Below are 17,952 nucleotides of genomic sequence, written 5' to 3' on the forward strand. Positions count from 1 at the left end.
TATTGCACATACCTTTTATATTAGTGTAAATTAATACTATTATTTATAAATATTTTAGATTTTGGAGCCAGGATTCTAATCTGAGTTCTATCAAAATCTCCCAAGTTTCTGAGTTTTGTTACCCTGGAAATAATGTAAATAATTGCTGCCTTTATTTCTTAGTGGGCTTTTGTAAGATGATGTATATTTAGCACATTGAGCTCTTTGAAAAGCAAAGTGAAAGGCATGTAGTAAGGTACTCAATATTTCTTGGGAAAATGAGTAAGGAGTGCTTAAAGGGAATAACATTGTGACTGTTTATATATCCACGACTCGTTGGGATTTGCTTGAATTATAAAAACAAGATTTAAAACAGATGTTTTTAATTATTTATAAGTATCAATTAAGAAGGTGGGAAAACATTAATAATCTGAGATTTGATTGCTTTAATTACCTCCAAGAGAGGACCAGGTCTTTGGAAGATGTATTTAATATTTTTGTCTATTCATTAATGAGTTAGCATCTTTAATGATCTCATACTGTTCCAAGTAGTTTAAATTTTTCAAAATAATTTTTGGTTGAATTGGAATTAAGCATCTAAGGCGGGGAAAATAAACCTAACTTTATATAGGTAGAATCCCATTTTAATAACCATTTCAAAGTTGTAAAAATCACTTTTGAGAGTCTAATTTCATTAGAATGAAAATGTTTTTACATTACAAAATAACAGGTTATTAATTTCAAATAGTAACAAAGGTTGGAGTGGGGGGCAATTATACAGAAGGAATTCTTGACTGAACGTAATGCAGAAGTCTCGTAAAGATTAAATAATGCTTTGATCGTTTGTTGTAATTGCATTTGACCGTTATATAAACTACATAATAAAATTTAACATACTTAAAAAGTATTATTTTGGTGGTATTTATGTTTGCTTTCTCATGTTGATTTTAGATCTTTGGAAGCATAATCATTACTTGGGAGTGGTGAAGTTTGTAAAATGATAGGGCTCCTGGTTATATGGTTTAGAAAGTGATTTATTTGATAAATAAGTATATGTAAACTGAATTTTCAGTGGTAATGAATCAAACGTTGTTTCTGATGCTTCAGAGGATTTTGCATTTCTATTTTGAAAAATCTGAGCTTCACTCAAATAATTCATGGCTCAACATGGCCTAGCCTATCTGGCCCTAATTTCAACTGAGCCCTTCCGTATTACAACTCTTATCAGCTGAAATGTCTGGAAGCATACTGCCATTAAAAGCAAAACCAAACAAACTTCATGGCCCCCAAATCCTCTCATGGTTCTAAAATATCACCAGTATCCTTTGCTTAATATTGTATGGTTACTTAAGTGTATTATTACCAAGAGAATAATATTTTTCTTGACTACAGTGTCCACTTGGTAGACAGACTTTAAACCACAGGGTTCCATATTTAATTCTATCCCGTATTAATAAAACCCAGAGCATGCTAAGTGTTTAGGATGTGGATTAAACTTAAATTGACAATAGGGTGACTTGATGGAAATTGTTGAAATGGGATTCTAATCTATAGTGTAGCTAACTGAAACTATGAATTTAAATATGCTGTTTTAATTATTCCAGAGCATTCCCCATATGGTCCCTCACCATTGGGTCGACCTTCATCTGAAACGAGAGCTTTTCTCTCCCCTCCAACTTTGTTGGAGGGTCCACTCAGACTCTCACCTTTGCTTCCAGGGGGAGGAGGAAGAGGTATATTGTTTAAACATCTTTATTACTCTAGATTTCTTCCTTACTTTATATTTTCATCTTAACTTATCTTTAAAATGATCTTTAAAATAAATCTTTGGAAAATACAGGCATTCCTTGCACTTATTGTGGGTTATTTTTGTTTGGAAAAGGAGCTCTATGACATGTAATTTTAATATATTTTTCTCTTAGAAACAGGTATAGTAGGTTATGTTTTGGTCAAGCCCTTAATCTTTTTAGATCATTTGACTTCTTAAAAACTATATATTATACTACATAATACAACACTTTATAAAGAATACATGAAATATGATAACAATATAACCTAGCATAAAATTGTATTTTAACAAAACATTATTAAAATGTAGAATTTCTAAAATCCTTTTTTACTTCATTATCATGATCTTTTTATTTTAGAAAATCAGAAAGTAAAAGAAAGAACCTTCTTTTTAGAGTGGAGTAATACAGAAGTACTATCTTGAGTACTTCTCAAGAAGAGTTTTAATGGGAGCCTTAAGGGAGACGGAAATGATTTAATACTTTGAGAAACTGACCCAGGATTGCTTTGTTACCCTGTATGGGGTTTTGCAAATTTTAGCAGCTACTTCAAGCCTATGCATTAGCTCTTGGTCTTTCTCCATTTACTTCATCAGCGCTCATCCTGGCATTACCTGTGTACCTGGAGTTTTCCTCTTTTGATTTCTCACCTCACTTTGTCAAGTTGCTTTAAAATTTTCCCTTGAATTGTAGCAAAATTAAAAGGTAAACAGTGCTGTTCGTTCCCAAGTCAAAAGTCTTAGGTTTTTAGCCCCAAATCTGTGTTGTATAAGAGCTAATAACATTCTTCATCAGTGTTGTGTCTCTATTCCCCCCTTTTTATCAGTGAATCTAGCATGTTGAGTCTGAGGTAGGAACAGAAAGTAATGAGACTAAATAAAAACACCAAACTAAATCCAACTTCTCACAGCTCATATACTCAAATGGATACTACTTACCAAAAATAGTCTCTCAGGGATGCTGTCCTGTTCTGTTGAAACTGCCATATTTTAAATATTTTTGGAGCTCTTTCTTTGGGATTCCCTTCAAAGAATGAGAAAACAAAATTTCTGTGGGTTATGGGATATTCTCCCTTTGCCCATTTCCTCTTTACGTCTTTGTATCCTCAGTTTGGTATACTTCCCATTGGTCCCTCCCACTTCCCAGTCCCACTGCTGATTGGACCCACAGCCTGGGGATATTTCAGAGAGAACTTTTGCTTGTGTTGGCTTTGAACTGAAAACTCCTAGGGAAAGAGTGAGTTGCAGACTGACACTTGGAGCCCTGGGAGACCTTTCCTTTGAGCATTTGAGGAAGGAGACTAATTTTGAAATTCACATGTGTGCCCTCAAATCCATTTTCCCCCTGTTTTTTTGACCTATATTAAGAAATATGTTTATATCATGTCACATTACATGCCAACATAAATGTAATAGAAGCCATTTACATGAAGTAGTACTACCCTTACTATTTTTGACGCTTTCTGGTATTTTGTGTTCATTTCTGTTCCATTTCATTTAAAAAAGTTGCTCATTAAGACTAATTTCATGCACCATGATGGTTTGCAGCCAGCAATCTGAAAAACAGTTCCCTAGAAATAAAGGTATAATTGGCTAAAATGCAAATGTGAATCACTAGAAGTTGAATGACATAAGTCAAGGATTGCTTGTAGTCAATTGGATATTTGTAATAAGAATTACCTTTGATTTCTCCTCTCCTATTTAAATTACTTTCCTCTCCTTTTTATTACTTTTGAGAAATGATGTGTTTAGATTATTTGCAAGGGTGTTTTACTGTTTGTTAGAAGAGCTACAGAAGTTTTAGGTAAGTTATTAGTAGATCTTGAAAGAGTTGCTTTGGAGTAAAAGTTACTATGACTCACTGAAGAAGGGTGAATAGTGCCCTTTTCCTTCCTTTTATTATCTTTTTAAATTTGAAAGTTTGAATGAGATATATGTTTGAATCAGATGGAACATAAGGAAAATAATTTTTTAGAGTAAATTTCATGTAACTTTTAGTCTAAATGAAAATTTTAACCTTTAGCATTTTTAAGTTTGTAATTTTTTCCCTGGTAGTCAGTTGGTTGGCCTGTATTTTGGTCTTCTGAAAGGAAGCAATCAAGAGAAGGTCTTTGAATGTCTTCTTTAAAGATCTGTGCTTCACACTAGATGAACTCAGCCTAATTGACGCACATTTTTTTTCCAGTTTAATTTTCTGCTTTCCTAGCCTTTTTCTTCTAATGACCTTATTAGAAGGATGAACAAGCTGGAAAGAAAGATTTGGGGAATATACAACTATGAGGAAAAGAGATAGTTGACTTACTTTCAGAATATAAAAGTCAGTTTACCTCCTGACTGTACAAAAGAGAGCAGATAAAATTTTTTTTAAAGATTATTATGTATTTTTTAAAAAAGATTCTTATATTGATTTGTACAAGCTACCAAGAAAAGTTGAATTAGTTTTAGTCTCTTAAAGGTGTACTGAACTGTGGAGACATTTTAGAAAGATTTCTATTAAATTTTTATTTTTTATTTAAAAAAATTTTTTTTTCAACATTTTTAATTTATTTTTGGGACAGAGAGAGACAGAGCATGAACGGGGGAGGGGCAGAGAGAGAGGGAGACACAGAATCGGAAACAGGCTCCAGGCTCCGAGCCATCAGCCCAGAACCTGACGCGGGGCTCGAACTCACGGACCGCGAGATCGTGACCTGGCTGAAGTCGGACGCTTAACCGACTGCGCCACCCAGGCGCCCCTCTATTAAATTAAAAAAAAAAAATCTATTCCTTAGAAGGTTAAAAAGAAAAAAAGCTTTTGTTTTCTGGGCAATATAGTTTTGAGAAGACCACATTCCCCCCTCAGTGACAGATAAATGAAGTACTAACATATTTTGTTATTTAATGTTAAAAAATTTTTTGTATTTGTTTTTTTCCATTTAATTGAATATGTGATATTAATTGAGGTGCTGTGTTTTTTGTGGTCATAAGAAGGGAACTTTATAATGATGGTCTTTCTTTATAAATGTGAGCATGCCAGAATTCCTTACCCAAATGAGTGTTACCTTGTTCAAAGTATTTATTCCAACAGTGCTGTTGTTTTTGAAACTTTTGTTTTAGACTTGCCTTCAGAGTTGTGAGCTCTTTTTGAAGGTGAATTTGATATTCAGAAATTGCTAAAAGCCCTTTAAAGCCAAATTTAACTGGTGGGTATAAAGTTTGTAATCAGACTGGTTAAAATGATTTTCGGACAGAAGTAGAATCCTGTTTCAGCATTGAGATGCGATTTCTTGAGTGTCTCTTAAGTTAATCCAAGTACATTTCTAAAAGAGTTGTTCTCAAAATACTTTGAATAGTTGTCGAATTATTGAAATAGGTATATAACCTCTAAGATGACTGTGTTAAAAGGATCATGCTCTTTTTGACTACTGGCATATTAGTGTAAGCAACAAAAACCTCATAATGTTATTCCATCTGATATAGAGGTCTTTACTTTGTAATTCACTTCATACTTTTATTTTTCAGAGTTAGTATTTATAATTTATAATTTAGCCACTGATTTTCTATGTAAATGATGATGGTGGTAACATTTATAAATGACTTTTATAGGCAATTATTTGTTTATACACATGGCAAGATTATTTTTTCCTCATTGTCCTAGTCTTTGTCCTAGGCTTTGGTAGAATGGAATTACAGTCTAATATGTCTTAGGGAAACTTCGTTGGAATCTGATTGTTTTCACTTTTTAAAAGCTGCCTGGATTTCATTTGATGATAGGTCTTATAATACTTTTTTAGATAAAACAGAATTGTAATTTTTTCTTTAATTAGGCTCAAGAGGCCCAGGGAATCCTCTGGACCATCAGAATACCAATGAAAGAGGAGAATCAAGCTGTGATAGGTTAACTGATGCCCATAGAGCACCTTCTGACACTGGGTCCCTTTCACCTCCATGGGACCAGGATCGTAGGATGATGATCCCTCCATCAGGTATGGAGAGAGTGTAACTATTTATATTTCAAAGGTAAGCAGTATATGAAACACAGAAGAATGGAAGAAAGAGGAGTACATGTATGTCCTGTTTTAAGAAAAACTGATACATATTGGAAAACAATAATAACACAAATTTCTAACCATAATAATTAGGGGTAATTGTTCATGTTACAGAAAGCTGCTTTGTTTCCCTCCCAACCCTCTCATGGAATATCTTTATTATTTTTATTGCTCATAGAAGTAATACATGTTTATTTTAGAAAGTCCAAACAATGAAGAAATGTGTAATTAGGAAAGTGAAAAAAATCTCCCTCATCATCTTAGCATGCTTTTCCAGGTATTTAGTTTTATATATTTTAGGGATTTTTTTTTTTTTTGGTATTTTTTCATAAACATAAATAGAAAAATTCCCTCATCACTTCTGTGCAATTACACTATTCACCTTCTTGTAATTGTCTTTCTTCATTAAACAGTATACCTTAGATTAACTGCTAAAATAAATATATTTACCGGAAGAGTCACAGCAGAATATCCTGAAGGAAGGCAATAACTGCTATTCTTTTAATAGCTCTTACTCTCCCAACGAATGTATTTAAAATTTTTTAGTTTGCTAAACTTTTATTTATGCAGTGTTTCAGGGATGCCTCTTATGTGAAGTGAGCTATGCCTGCTTTGTATAAATTTAAAAAAACATACTACTTCAGATTCCTTCCTGAGGAGTTGGAGAGAGTAAGAATATCATGGTAAAATAACTTTAATTCCAAGAATCAGCTCTTGCTGTAGTAGTAGTGTGTATATGTTCTAAGAAATGGTGGCTCTTGCGGAGCCCGAGTGGCTCAGTTGATTGGGTGTCTGATTCTTGATTTAGGCTCGGGTCATGATCCCAGGGTTGTAGGATCAAGCCCCATGTCAGGCTCTGCTCTGAGTGTGGAACCTGCTTAAGACTCTCTCTCTCTCCCTCTCTCTCTCTCTCTCTCTCTCTCTCTCTGTCTCTCTCTCCCCCTCTCCCTCCCTCTCCCTCTCCCTCTAACCTGCTTGCATGCTCTGTCTCCCAAAAAAAAAAAAGAATCTTTTAGGGGAGTGGCATAGAACATCTTTCAAAGATTCTTTCTTGACTTTAACATTCACTAAAAAGTTTTGCTATGATAAAAATAAAGATAATAAACTACAGCCCCTTTCTCTAAGAACTTGATTGCAAGATTTTGGTGTATTATCATATCGCTACATCTGTATAGAGAACTTTCCTTTGAGAATTGACAAGCTATTAATACCAAGAATCCCTGTCACATGTGCTAACTCTCCAAGTAAAATCTGGTGTAGTGGTTTTCAAAGTTGGCTTACCTTCAGAAGTAGCCTAAGAAACTTCAAGGAAAATCCAGACATCTGGGTCCCCCTTCAGATCAGACCTTTGGAACATGAACTTCAGAGGTAAGGCCTATATTTCTAAAATACTCTCTTGAAGGTTCTGAGGAATAGCTAAATCTAAAAACCACTAATCCATATAAAACCACTGCCCTTATTATATGGAAAGAGCACGCAGTCCTCCAAGAGATTAGTTGGCAGTCTTAGGTTAAAGTAGCTAGGTAGATAGCTGAGACTAGAACTCAGTATTGACTTTGTTATTGTTCATTCATAAAATTAGAAAATTTTTTACATGTCCTTTAAAAATTGCCTGAAGCCTATAATTTTAGACTTTTGGTATTATCTCATAGATACCTAAGTCTCTTTTCATTTTGTTTCCAGGTTTTTTTCCTTCTTTTGAAAGTTGAATAATTTCTTTTTTTTTTTTTTTTTAATTTTTTTTTCAACGTTTTTTATTTATTTTTGGGACAGAGAGAGACAGAGCATGAACGGGGGAGGGGCAGAGAGAGAGGGAGACACAGAATCGGAAACAGGCTCCAGGCTCCGAGCCATCAGCCCAGAGCCCGACGCGGGGCTCGAACTCACGGACCGTGAGATCGTGACCTGGCTGAAGTCGGACGCTTAACCAACTGCGCCACCCAGGCGCCCCAAAGTTGAATAATTTCTATTGATCTGTCTTTAAGTTTACTGACTCTCCTCTCTGTCATCTCCATTCTGCTATTAATATTTTTTAATTAAAAAAATATTTTTGTTTTTTTCATTTTGCTATTAATATATATTAAACCTATCTAGGAAAAGTTTTATTTTATTTTATTTAAAAAAAATTTTTAATGTTTATTTCTGAAGGAGAGAGAGAGCGAGAGAGCGTGAGCGGGGGAGGGTCAGAGAGAGAGGGAGACAGAATCCGAAGCCGGCTCCAGGCTCTGAGCTGTCAGCACAGAGCTTGACGCAGGGCTCGAATTCACGAACTGTGAGATCATGACCTGAGCCGATGTTGGAGGCTTAACCGACTGAGCCACCCAAATGCCCTGTGGAAAAGTTTTATTTTAGATATTGTATTTTTCAGTTTTAGAATTTTCATTTTTAAATACTTTTACTGTCTGCTGAGATTTCTTATCTTTTTATTCATTGTAAGCATTTTTTAAATGTCATGAGCATAATTTTATAGTAGCCGCTTTGAAGACAAATGATCATTCTGACATGAGGGTCATCTTTTTAGTTTAAAAAACACTGATGTTAAAAAATGGCAACTGAAATAACTGAATTTCTGAGGAATATAGATTCTGTAGTTATCTGAGATTTTCTATAATGTAGTCCTATGAAGCATGCTTTGTAAATTTCATATATTTCCTTAACATGTTAGAACTTGGCAAGAATTAAAAAAAAATTTTTTTTATTTAAGACAAGCAGAAATATAAGAAATTCTATAATTCTAAGGAATCATTTGTTTTTGCACTGTTAAATACTTTGAAGAGGGGATATAGGGAGCAAATAGAAACAAAAAAAACGACTTAAGCCCTAACGTATTACTAATTACATTGATTTAAATTGTCTATCAGCAGTTAAAAGACAAATTGGTAGAATGAATTAAAAAACAAACCATGACTCAACTATTTGCTGAGTACAAAACTCATTCAAATATAATAGTATAAGTAGATAGCTTGAAAATAAAAGGATGGGAAAAGGTAATACTATGCAAATATTAATCAGAAGACAGCACTAGTGGTTATTATTATTATTATTATTTTTTTTTTAATTTTTTTTCAATGTTTATTTATTTTTGGGACAGAGAGACAGAGCATGAACGGGGGAGGGGCAGAGAGAGAGGGAGACACAGAATCGGAAACAGGCTCCAGGCTCCGAGCCATCAGCCCAGAGCCCGACGCGGGGCTCGAACTCACGGACCGTGAGATCATGACCTGGTTGAAGTCGGACGCTTAAACCGACTGCGCCACCCAGGCGCCCCTAACTAGTGGTTATTATTAACATCAGATAAAGTAAACTTAAAAGCAAAGAAAATTACCAGAGACAGAAAAACATCACATAATGATAAAAAGCATCAAGAAGACATAGCAAACACAAATGTCTATATAGCAAGCAAGAGAGCTACAAAATATGTGAAGTAAAAAGTGACAGAACTGAAAGGAGAAACGTAAATGTACCATTATAGTTGAAGGCTTCAGGATCTCTCTTTTCAGTTGGTAGAACAACTAGACAATTTGGCAAGGATATACAAGAACTGAATAATACTGTTACCAATATGATCTAATCTACATTTATAGAATATGCCACCCAATAGCAGCAGAATATACATGCTTTCCAAGCCCCAAAGGAACATTTCCTAAGATAAATCATATCCTGGGCCATGAAACAAATTGAAAATAATTGAAATTATATACGGTATTCTGTGTTTACAGTGGAATAAAACTAGAAATAATTAACTGTTGATGCATGAACAATTTGGATACATTTCAAGGGCACTATGTTGAATGAAAACAATCTCTGAAGGTCAGCTACTGTATAATTACATATATATCACATTTTCGAACTGACAAAATGATAGAAATGGAAAACAGATTAGGGGTTTCCCATGGGTTAGAGATAGTAAGGGAAGGTGTGTGGATGAGACTATAAAGGGTAGTATGAGGGAGATCTTTCTGGTGATGGAATAGTTCAGTATCTTGAGTGTGGTGGTGATTACACACATGTACACATGTGATAAGTTGGCATGAACTATATAGTTGCATTGTATTAGTATTAGTTTCCTGGTTATTATATTGCACACTAGTTATGGAAGATTGGGGGAAATGGGGTAAAGGGTGTGTAGGACTTCTCTGTATTATTATTATTTTTTCCCTCTGTATTATTTTTGCAGCTTTCTGGGAATCCTTATTTTAAAATCAAAAGTAAAAATTAAATCCTTTTTATTGGATACAGTACATATACAGGAAGTGCAAGTATTCTTTAGCATATAACTTGGTCTTTTCATAATTTGAGCACATTTGTATAACTAGCATTCAGATCAAGGCTGTTTTCAGTTCATTTTTCTTCATCTTAGGAACTTAGAAATCTTTTCAACTTTGCAGGAAAAAAATGTTATTGATGGATAATATAAATAAGTTAACATTCACCTATCATACAATAATTGGATTAGAATTTTAACAAGAATATGTTCTAAATAACTCACCCATTACAAGTTCATTTTTTGTTTTTTTTTTAAAGTTTATGTATTTTGAGAGAGAGACAGAGAAAGAGCAAGAGAGTGCAGGAGCAGGAGAGGGGCAGAGAGAGAGGGAGAGAGAGAATCCCAGGCAGGCTCCACACTCTACTTGTGGGGCCTGTTCCGGGACCTGATGCAGGGCTGGTGGTGGGGCTGGAGGCGGGCATGACACAGGGCTTGACATGGGGCTTGGTCTCACGAACCGTGAGATCATAACCACCTAAGCCGAAATCAAGAGTTGGATTGGATGCTTAACTGACTGAGCCACTCAGGTACCCCTGTAAGTTCTTAATAAATAAGAATTTATGCAACAGAAATTTAACCAAAGTGACTTACTTGCCTCAGTCAAGTGCTTTGCTCCATAAGAAATGGAGCTTCATTCTTTGAGTCTGTCATTCTTGTTGCTGAAGTACAGGAGTAGAAAAGCAAAAACATGCTTTTTTAAATCTCTCTGAGTCAGAACAGCTAACATTTGATTGACCAAAGCAAGTCACATGACATAATTTAGAATCAGTGGGCAGGAAATATATTCTGCTTCTTGAAGACAAAGGTACAAGGATGGTGAAGAATTGAGATCATGAATGCAGTATATCAGAGGGATTATACTTTTACAGTGTGTTTTCACTTGTATAACTATATGTAAAAAATATATTTGTATACTATAATGTCTTAGATTTTAAAATTACTCTTTAAAATTTTTTAAAAATGTTTATTTTTGAGAGAGAGAGAAAGCAGAGTGTGAGCAGGGGCAGGAGCGGCAGAGAGAGAGAGAGAGATAGGGAGACATAGAACTTGAAGCAGGCTTCAGGCTCTGAGCTGTCAGCACAGAGCCCGACCTGGGGCTCAAACTCACAAACTGTGAGATCATGACCTGAGCTGAAGTCGGACGCTCAACCGACTGAGCCACCCAGGTGCCCCTAAAATTACTCTTTAGAAGAAAGAAATAATGTAATTTTTTGTTTAGTTTTTCTAATAAATGGTTCCTAAGTAATTGCCTTGCTTTCTTTGTACTTGTTCTTTTTTTTTTTTTTATAAAACAAAGAGTAATAATTTAAGTGAGTTTTTAGAAAATCTTAAAATACTGTCTCTTAACTAACATTTAGCATTTACCATTATGTTTTAAGAGTCATGAATCTTAAAGTATTCTTGTATCTTATATAAATTATGATTAGTGACATGTTTCAACAGTATTAGTAGCAAATAATTCAAATAAGAAAACTAATGCTGCTAGACTTTAAATGATATCTTTTTGACCATGAGGGAACAAATCTGCAGAAACCTTGGCTTTTAGCCTTTTAAATAATTGTTGAGAATTATACCACAAAGAAGTTATAGTTAATTTCTACTGCAGGTATTAATCAGAGTAATGATTTGTCATACATAAATGAATCTAGTAAGAATCCAACAAGAAAGGTAATTCTTATGTCTAAATTCATATAAATATTTTTGGTAGTATTTTAGCTGAGAAAAAAGAGTAAGAAAACCACAGATACTTTAATGAAACAAAGTTTTCGTTTTTTTTCATTTTTTTATTCCTTGGTTTTCTTGATTTCAGTGCTCCTTTTGATTTTAGTGCACTAATTTCAATATCCTTATACTCCTATAACTGGCCACACAGCCTCCTTTTCCATCAGGAAGAAGTAATAGAAAAGAATGAAGAATCTTAATTCTCTGCTAGAGTAGACAGATGTAAATTAAAGGAGGATTATGTCACTTCCCCTCCTTTTTTAAAGCTTTAATATTTTTAGAGTTTCTGTTAAAAGAGCAAGAAGTATGTATGTAGTTTCTCTTATTTTTGTCATTGCTTATCTTTTACTAGTTTGGATAAGATATGCTAGGGGTAGCAAAGAGATTTAGCAGCTCTTTGATAGTATTATGAATTAAGTCTGTTCTTCAGCCTTGGATGTTTAAAAACATGCTTTATTTCTTGAAGGGCTGAATAAGAGATACATACAGCCAAATTGAGGATGATAGTTTTAAATTTTACCTTGAGAAACAAAAGCAGCATAAAGCCAACTTTAGATAGCATTAGACGTGCAGGCATAGATTTTTACTTTACTGGCTCTAATTTGTAAACTTTTATGCAGATAATTGTTCTTCATGGTGAACATTCTTTTATACAAGATTCACTTGATGAAATAAGAGTTGGTCTTAAGTTAGGCCCATTTTGATCTCCTTGTTGAGATTTTGGAGTCTTCATATACTTAATAAGGTGTCCTAACAGCTTCAATGATGCTTTTATCCTCTTAGGGAATGGTATTTGCTTAAAAGTTTCTACATTTTTGGGCTACCCCTTGTTTTGGAGTGTATATCTCCTGTATCACTATCACTTCTTGTAATGATCCTATATAAATTCTAATGATTTGTATTGGTTGTGTTTGGTAGACAGGTTACTGCTATACATGTTTAATTAACTCTAAAAATCTTTAGTTTTCCAATCTTTATGAAGAGAGTAGATTGAGGAGAGAGTAGGATGCGGGGAGAAATGTAGACGATGTTTTGAAAAATTTTGCTTTCTTTTGTTTTTTTAATTTTTTAAAATGTTTATCTTTATTTTTGAGACAGAGGACAGAGCATGAGCAGGGGAGAGGCAGATAGAGAGGGAAACACGGAACTTGAAGCAGGCTCCAGGCTCTGAGCTGTCAGCTCAGAGCCCGACGCGGGCTCGAACGCGACAACTGCGAGATCATGACCCGAGCTGAAGTCGGATGCTCAACCGACTGAGCCACCCAGGCGCCCCCAAAAATTTTGCTTTCATAAAAGCGAGAGATGAAATGGTAGCTGGGAGGGAGAGTTTTTTTTTTTTTTAAGATGGAAAATATTGCAACATTTATTTACTGATGGGAATAATGCAAGGTAGAAAGTGAAATTGATGATGTATGGGAGAGAGTATAATTATAAAAGTGAAACACTTGAGTGGTAAACAGAAAGGATGGGATCCAGAGTGTAAGTGAGAAATTAGATAGGAGCTAAGTCACTTTATTCATTTGAAAAAGAAGGAAGGCACAAGTTGGTACAGATGTAGAGACTGGGTAAGGGTGAGTGAAGCTGTCTAGTTCCATCAATTCTTGGTGTGGCAAGATCATTAACTTGGGATGAACGGAGGGAGTTGTCAGAGATTTGAAGAGAGAGAAAAAGATACACAATAGCCATTTAGTAGAGTGAAGGAACTCAAACTTCACTGGAGTGTAGTATGATTACAGGGCAGTGTTGAGTATCTATTTGAAATTTATGGTCATAAATTTGAATGAGACCAGTCACTATTATGCTTTAATATGGTTTATAAATATAAAATGTTTAATTTCTCATGTAGTTACTTTGGATGCTTATTTTGCACCAGTTATTATGTTAAGTGCTTTTTATTGATTGTTCTAACACTCAGGAGTGTTACTCCTGTTTTATGGAAAAAGGAACAAAAACAAAGATAATGTAAAATCTTGCCTATTACCTTCTAAAATTGCATGTTAATATTTGCTTCAGGTGTGTGTGTGTGTGTGTGTGTGTGTGTGAGAGAGAGAGAGAGAGAGAGAGAGAGAGAGAGAGAGAGAACATGTAAATAAAGCATATAAAGAAAAAAATAGCACACTATATAAATGAGGTTATTCTACTTCCTTTCCTGGAGCCATTACTACCCTTCTTTCCCAGAGGTGGCTACTCGTGCATTTAGTGTGTGTAAACTTACAGACCATATATAATTTAAAAAAAAAAGTTTTTTTCTATTTTATCAAGTTTTTTATCAACATTATGTTCTTGATTTCTTTCTATTTTAATATAAAGTGTATTACCTTAATTACTATATAGTATATCTGTATATAAATATACCACAATGTATTTATCCAGTGTTCTTTGATGAGCATTTAGGGTGTTTCCAGTGTTTCACTGTTAGTAACAATGCTGCAGTTAACACCCCTTGCATATATGTTATTTAGAGATGAGCTGAAGAAATGAAATTGCTGAGTAATAGGATAAGCATATTTTTCTTTCCTTTCCTTTCCTTTCCTTTCCTTTCCTTTCCTTTCCTTTCCTTTCCTTTCCTTTCCTTTCCTTCCTTTTCTTTGTTATTTGAGAGAGAGAGAGAGAGAGAGAGAGAGAGAGCGAGCGAGCATGAGCAGGAGAGAGGGAGGGAGAGAGAATCATTTTTTAAAATGTTTATTTATTTTAGAGAGAAAGAATGTACGTGCACAAGCAGGGTAGGGGCAGAGAGAGAGGGAGAGAATCCCAAACAGGCTCCATGCTCAGTGCAGAGGCTGTTGCAAGGCTTAACCCCAGAAACCATAGGATCATGACCTGAGCTGAAATCAAGAGTGGATACTCAACTGACTGAGCCACCAAGGTGCCCTGTTTTTAGTGTTAATAGATGTTGCCATATTGTCCTCAAGAGTGGCTGTACATAAAGGATTTGAGAGTACTTATTTCTCCAATACTTGATATAAAACTTTTTGAATATTTCCAGCAATAGGAGTTAAAATTATTGTCTCCTTTTTATTTGTAGTTCTTTGATTAGTGAGCTTGAACATCTTTTCATGTTTATTGGTCATTTGTATTACCTGTATTTATTTGCTGCAAATTGCCTGACCCATTTTATTTCCTGCTTGCTAGCAATTCTTTTTTTTTTTTTTTAATTTTTTTTTTTTTAATTATTTTTGAGAGAGAGAGAGAGAGAGCATGTACACAAGCAGGGGAGGAGCAGGGAGAAAGAGGATCCCAAACAGACTCCGTACTGACAGCAGAGAGCCTGATGCAGGGCTTGAATTCACGAAGTGTGAGATCATGACCTGAGCTAAAGTCAGATGCTTAACTACTAAGCCACCCAGGACCCCCTTCATGGGAATCTTAGTACATTTTGGATACTAATCTTTTGTCTTTTGCAATACTCTATTGGTTTGTTATTATGCATGCTCTTGTTATACATAAGTTTCAAATTTTCTTATAGGTAAGTTAATCCATGTTTATTTTTATGGAATTTTTGTTTCGTTTAAGGCCTGTCCCTAGATCAAAATGATATTCTCTGTTTTCTTTCTTTCAAAAATCTTAAAATTTTGTTTTAATTTTTAAGTTTTCAATTTGGATTTGATTTCTGTATTAATGTTTAGTGCGAGGAATTATTTTATTCCATTGAATAGACAGTTATTTTAGTATTACATATTGGTTCATCAACTTGAGATATTACTTTTATTTTAAATGTCCATATTTGCATAGATCTATTTCTTTGACATTCTTTCTATACCATTGGTCTTTTTATTCCAGACTCGTAACCTATCTGTATCAATGCTGCTATCATCTGCTTTCTGGAAATTTTGCTTTTCATTCCATTTAAATTCCTTAATTATTAGGATAAACTATTTTTTTCATGTTGTGAGTGAAGATGTTTATTGTATTTGGTTATTAGGCAGTATTAAACCTAAAAAAAAATCCCAATCCTTTATCCATCTTTATGCTTCTCTTGTTAACCAACTTGATGTTTCTCTTATGTGATAGAACCCCAGATTATTAAAATAGGTACTGAGGGAACTATCACAGTCCAAGATTTGTTATGGAATGAAAAGAGATAGACAGCATTTTTATTTGACGTAGACATCTTGGATTTTATTCAAATTCTTAGTTTATGAAACTGCTTCAGAATGCTGTGTACACTTATTGGCAGCCTTTATTCATTTTTTCCCCCTGATCCTTTTCCTTCTCCCATTCTTTCTTCTTAATCATGTCTTCTTTTATAAGGGTGGTAAAAAAAACAAAGGTAAGCAAGCAAGCAAGGAACTGTGTTTTTATTTTCTCTATTTTAGTCTCATTGGTTATAGCTTTATCATATTGCATGTGTGTATGTTTGTGGGCGTGTTTATGTGTGTATGTGTATGTTTGTGTTTGAGCATAATACCCTGTTTACTTGTTCATCTGTCCTTTTCTCTCAGGGCAAGCTTCACCTCCTTGGTAACAACACCATTTCTGATTCCTCCAATCAAAATTCATTAGGCTACCACTCATATAATTTGTATGCCTCTTTATTAACGCATTGACCACACTGTATTTATTTCTGTCACCATTAGACTATGAAAGCATGGACTGTATCAAAACCAACTTTGTATCACGACTGCCACGTACACAATAGGTCTTGGTAGATTTAAGGAGTTAATTATATTGGCCAGTGGAGGGCAACATGGGTATATGATTTATAAAATAGTAAGCTTGTAGCAAAATTTTTTATTTCTGAGGTTGCTGATATCGTGGAGATGTAATTTAGAAGCAAAATAATGATATGGTATGGTATCTTGAGGCTTGATTAAGAAAGAGCTGGGAAGTTTTCAGGTTTACCCATTTTTATCCCCTTGGCCAAATTCTGCCATTTAATTAATCCCATGTTTGCGGTAGAAAGGGAAAACTCCTTTTAGATCTCAGTGGTTATATTGGCCTTTCTTTTCACTGGGCTAATTCAGACTCATAGAGACAGCTTTTTGCTAAGATTCTGAAAGGGGGAGGAAATGAGCATGAGACTGTCCAGATCTTTCTCTCCTAATGCACATCCTTTGACCCTTGGGAGCTCATTAAATATAATTCTATTAACTCTGGTTGATGCCAAGTGGTTTTCATGGCTTTGTGTGGGAGAGGTGTGTCAGTAAGGTCCCTTGTGGCTGAGTCAGATGAGGGGTGACCTATCCAACATTGTATGGAGTTCGCATTATGAATTGCTGCTTAGAATAGTCACGGAAGGCAATTTGCAGCTGTTTTTCCTTATCCATCTGGATAAGAGAGAGTCACATAATTCACCCCCTTTGACTTTCCTCTTATTTTTGGAGTTGGGCATATCATACCTAATGTATAAAAATCTGCCGTTGCCTAGCTGAGATGGACTACTTATATTTTTTCAAGAATGAGGAGTTGTACAAGGACCCAGGAATGATCATTTTGTTATCATAAGTGACACCTGGGGGCAAAGGTGGTTTAGCTGTAGAAGCACCTGAGTCAGAGTCTGTGCCCAGATTTGTGTCTGTCTAGGTGTCCTTAATCTGAGCATTGTGAACCTTCCATTCATCTATTGAGTGAGAGATCTTCCCCTTTCATTTTGGAGGGATGCTAAATTCCAAAATATTGAAGTTACTAAAAATTTCATCCTTGATGACCTCTGAATAATACTTCTTGCTTTGGTGACTATTTCTTTTATCATCGTCTATTCTGCTAAATTTCTTGATATGCTTACAACATACTCTCTTTTTTCTTTGTCAGTAGTGATCTTCTCAGTGATGTTTTTTTTTTTTTTATTTTAAAAAAAAATTTTTTTTTTCAACGTTTATTTATTTTTGGGACAGAGAGAGACAGAGCATGAATGGGGGAGGGGCAGAGAGAGAGGGAGACACAGAATCGGAAACAGGCTCCAGGCTCTGAGCCATCAGCCCAGAGCCCGACGCGGGGCTCGAACTCCTGGACCGAGAGATCGTGACCTGGCTGAAGTCGGACGCCTAACCGACTGCGCCACCCAGGCGCCCCCTCAGTGATGTTTTTGATATGTTGATGTATTTACTTCCTTCACTGAACTGAAACTTTCAAAATCTAGAGTAGCATATTATAATTGTGTTTACTGCAAAGGTAAAGTTATTGCCTTTAGTGAATAATTTTCCTAAAATTACTTACTATTGTCTACCAAG

The 17,952-nt window shown here is 34.9% G+C and overlaps 1 protein-coding gene across 15 annotated transcripts in view; it reads left to right on the forward strand.

Annotated features, from left to right (window-relative positions):
* MIA2 (MIA SH3 domain ER export factor 2) overlaps positions 1–17,952 on the forward strand; it is a 111,967-nt gene that overhangs the window by 85,527 nt on the left and 8,488 nt on the right. For 10 of the 15 annotated variants that reach the window (XM_040477001.1, XM_040477002.1, XM_040477003.1 and 7 more), the window contains 2 exons: positions 1,584–1,712; positions 5,572–5,730. In XM_040477001.1, coding sequence (XP_040332935.1) covers positions 1,584–1,712; positions 5,572–5,730 — 288 coding nt within the window. The remainder of the gene's footprint in view (positions 1–1,583; positions 1,713–5,571; positions 5,731–17,952) is intronic. The other 5 variants (XM_040477005.1, XM_040477006.1, XM_040477016.1 and 2 more) reach the window with 1 other exon arrangement.

This window comes from Herpailurus yagouaroundi, unplaced genomic scaffold, assembly GCF_014898765.1.
Source record: "Herpailurus yagouaroundi ecotype Mexico unplaced genomic scaffold, PumYag 141, whole genome shotgun sequence".
NCBI lineage: Eukaryota > Metazoa > Chordata > Mammalia > Carnivora > Felidae > Herpailurus > Herpailurus yagouaroundi.